Source organism: Cystoisospora suis (assembly GCF_002600585.1).
Source record: "Cystoisospora suis strain Wien I chromosome Unknown contig_10807, whole genome shotgun sequence".
Lineage (NCBI taxonomy): Eukaryota > Apicomplexa > Conoidasida > Eucoccidiorida > Sarcocystidae > Cystoisospora > Cystoisospora suis.
The window spans coordinates 1-3,387 of NW_027163579.1; the positions used below are offsets into that span (position 1 = coordinate 1).

At 57.9% G+C, this 3,387-nt stretch overlaps 1 protein-coding gene across 1 annotated transcript; it reads right to left on the reverse strand.

Annotated features, from left to right (window-relative positions):
- Positions 1–693: 693 nt before the first annotated feature.
- Positions 694–2,178, reverse strand: CSUI_011316 (uncharacterized protein; the record flags this gene model as incomplete). Its single annotated transcript, XM_068071416.1, has 2 exons — positions 694–1,571; positions 1,935–2,178. The coding sequence occupies 2 exons, from the start codon at positions 2,176–2,178 to the stop codon at positions 694–696; spliced, it is 1,122 nt and encodes a 373-aa protein (XP_067916608.1).
- Positions 2,179–3,387: the final 1,209 nt, after the last annotated feature.

A 3,387-nucleotide genomic window follows, 5' to 3' on the forward strand; every position in this document is an offset into this window, starting at 1 on the left:
CTTTCATCCCTTGACTGCGATTACGGCGTCTCACAAATGTCTTGCGCCTGTGTACTCAGCTCACGGACCTTTGCGCTTAGTCGCCCCCGCAACCCGGACCGGTGAGCCGTGACGCGTCTATTGCAGCAGTCGTCTGAGTGATGGATACTACACAGCGCTTGGGATAGAAACGAGGATTGGCAGAATGGCCGTGAACACAAAGGTCTTCCACTGAAGCCGCGAAACTACACATTTCGGTCGCGCGGTACCCGGGCTGGTACCTTCTGCTCGCAAGACTGAGTCACCTGGCGCACCAGGTCCTGGTCAGCGCCCGGGCTGTAGCCCAGCAATGGCTGCTGCCCCTGTCTCCGCCCCGGCATCAACAGCGGATCTGCAGCGACAAAGACGACGATCTAGTGTCACGCGATGGTATCTCATATATCTCGAACAAGTCTCGAAGCATACATGCAGTGCTGTTTCGGAGTGACTTCTACTGGCCGATCACTCCGGCCGTCCTTGAGTCGCCCTCGTTCACTCCTGGAAGCACGGCCCTGCTCCCCGCCAGCCACTGGGCGCAGCGTCTCCCGGGCTACAGGCGGGCCTGTACAGTTGCCATGTGATCTTGTCTTACTTGTCATCTGAGGGAGCCCCGCATCGGCTGCGCTGTCGGTGACCGGAACGATGACAGACGACCTAACCGTCGGCCAACGTGACCTATTCGTCGCTCTGCGACGCGTTGCTGGCCCCCCCGTTGTCGGCAACCTCTGCCGGTACCGCAGTGGTGGTCGAGTTATCTCTTGCTCTAGCTGTTGCTTTTTGGACCGGGGTGGGCAAGACTACCTGTCCCGTAGTAGTTGTGGAAATCTGTTCCACACTTGCCGGAGGCCTCGTCTCGTTAGCAGCAGAGTCAAACGCGTCTCCCACGCCTGCCGACAATAACGACGCATTCGCTGCGCCAGGGGCGGTAGTTGTCACGAAGGACCAAGAAATCGTTCCTCCTGTATTGTTCGATGACGGGGGCAACCATTTTGTTGGCGTTGCCGTGGGCGTAGTTGGTGCAGAGGTCAAGGTCCAGTTCGTCACTGACGATGCATTCCCTATGGGTGTGGCGGTCGGTGTCAATAAGGTCGAATGCCCCTGCGGTGCGGGCACCCTGTTCGATGACAATGAGCCATTCGCCGGCGCTGGCCCCGGCTCGGCGAGTGCAGAGGTTAATGTCGAGTTCGACGACACCGACGATGCTTTCCCTGTGGGTGTGGCAGTCGATGTCAAGAACATCCGAGGATTCGGCTGCTTCGCAGATGTCTCGTTCGATGACAAAGACGATGCATATGCCGAGCCTGGGGCTGTGCCGTTCAATAGCGGGACCGACGATCCGGCACGCGGTGGTGGGGATATTCCGTCTGTCGACGGCTCCGATTGCGACTTTTGCTGCTCCTGGACTTCAGAATATTCGGCCTTGAGTAAGATATAAGTGACGCCAACAACGACTGCCAGTGACATGAGGGGTACTAGAAACGCTACACCCATCCGAGCCATCTCGGCAAGCTTCATTGCCACAGCCTCCTTGTTGAACGCATTGGCTGCGGCGCCTGCAGGCAGTGCCACAAGCGGGGATCTGTCTTCGTCGCCGCCAGTGGCCTCGCCCTCCCGTCTGTCGGGACGAGGGCCATCGCCCGGGCGTGCAGACACTGGCAAAAGCGGGATGTGGACTTCTTCGGCTCTTGCTCCGACACCAGAACACGGATCGTCTCGGTCTTCTGACTCGGAGAGCGACCTGAGCGTCGCCCCGGCAGGTCTGTGCTCTGTCTCTTTCTCCCAACAATTCCACGAAACACTGGCACGTTGCCACGCCGTCCAGCCGACCAGAGCGGTAGCTGCAACAAGCCTCATTGCTGTGCTTACCTTGGTACGAGTCAGGCTTGTCGATGGCAGCCTCCTCCTGCGCAGCTTACCGTTGTGTACTTGCAGAGATGATTTCTGAGATCTTCGATTCCCGCCATGCCACTGCGCCTCTTGCTCCTCTGTCAGGCTCTTAATGACCCGACCGCCACCATCCATGCCACCCTTGTTATGCTTTGTGTAAGGCCCGGTCAACGCACTCGCTGCTAAGGCGCACGGTTGGGTCGAGCCCAGAGATAGGACCAGAAAGAGGCCTGCTGTCGTCGGCAGCGCGAAGTTAGCCGGGTCCGCCTTCATCTTTTCCTTGGCAGATAACTCTGCCCCGAGTGCGGAAAGCAGTCAAGAGAGTAGACGACTCCTCATGTAAAAGATGGCACTGTCATACACAGCCAGTGTGGAGAGAAGGATGGGACATACGTTCAGGCAAAAGTGAACGGAACTGCACAACCCCGAACGCGGCCCCAGAGCCGCAGGGCAGAATCCGTCGTATGATTTTGGAAAGGGACCACCCCAGCTCGTGTATGAGGCGGTGCCTTGAGCGGCACACTGGTGTTTACTGCAGAGCCAAGTATCACAGTACGTACGCACACGGGTGTAGTTCATGCCCTAAAAAAGGGTGACACCAATGAGGCACCGGACACAAAAGATTTCTCGCTGTTCTTCCTTTGACAGACGCCGTCTTCCCCGGTGCCGCGAGACTTCGCGCGCACGCGTCCCCCTTCCGCCCTCCCTGATTCCGGAATCGACGCACCGCACTCACTGCCCGACACCCAGGACGTTGGCACGACAGGGCCCTTCCCCCACCGTGGACCACATTTGAACTAGGTCAGTGATCCAATATGGGGTTCAAAACGGGGACGAACAGAAAGCGGGGTGGAACCAGCAGACGACTCTAGGGAAACGCCCAGAGTGCGTTCTGTTTAGTACGAGTTTCCAGGTGTGCTGCAGCTCTGTCGAGACTGCAGGAGTAGAAGAAAAGAAAAAGCGGAGCCGCTATCCGAAATTCACAGGAGAATGAGGCGTGTTTTTTCTCTTCAGCTCTGATACCTCGGCGTGTTTGTTTTGTCACGCATCTGTTGTGCCAGCACTAACAGCCGGCGGCACGTTAGAGCATGGATCCGGCAGTGCCTCGGGGTCACATTGTATGGGCACTGTTGCAATAGAGCACAGAGGTGGAACTCCATCTTGCCCCGCGCGCGCTCCCAAAAATTGCTGGCTTCGACTGGTGTGTACAGCTCAATCTCCTCCGAGGGTTGGTAGCTGCATTCACTGTATCAGCAGAAACAACACGGGTCAGCTTGAGGAATCAATCGGCCGCTGTCAAGCCACTGTACACCCCGGCACTGTAACGCCTCATGCGGTGCCGAGCCTCTCCCCTACGCACTAGGCTGCTGCCGCTAGTAGCAGTGCTCGTACATGCTGCGTGCAAGGCTGCTGCTGTAGCTGCTCACTGGCTCACTATCACCCGGCATGACAGCGTCCACTGTCATGCCGGGTGATAGTGAG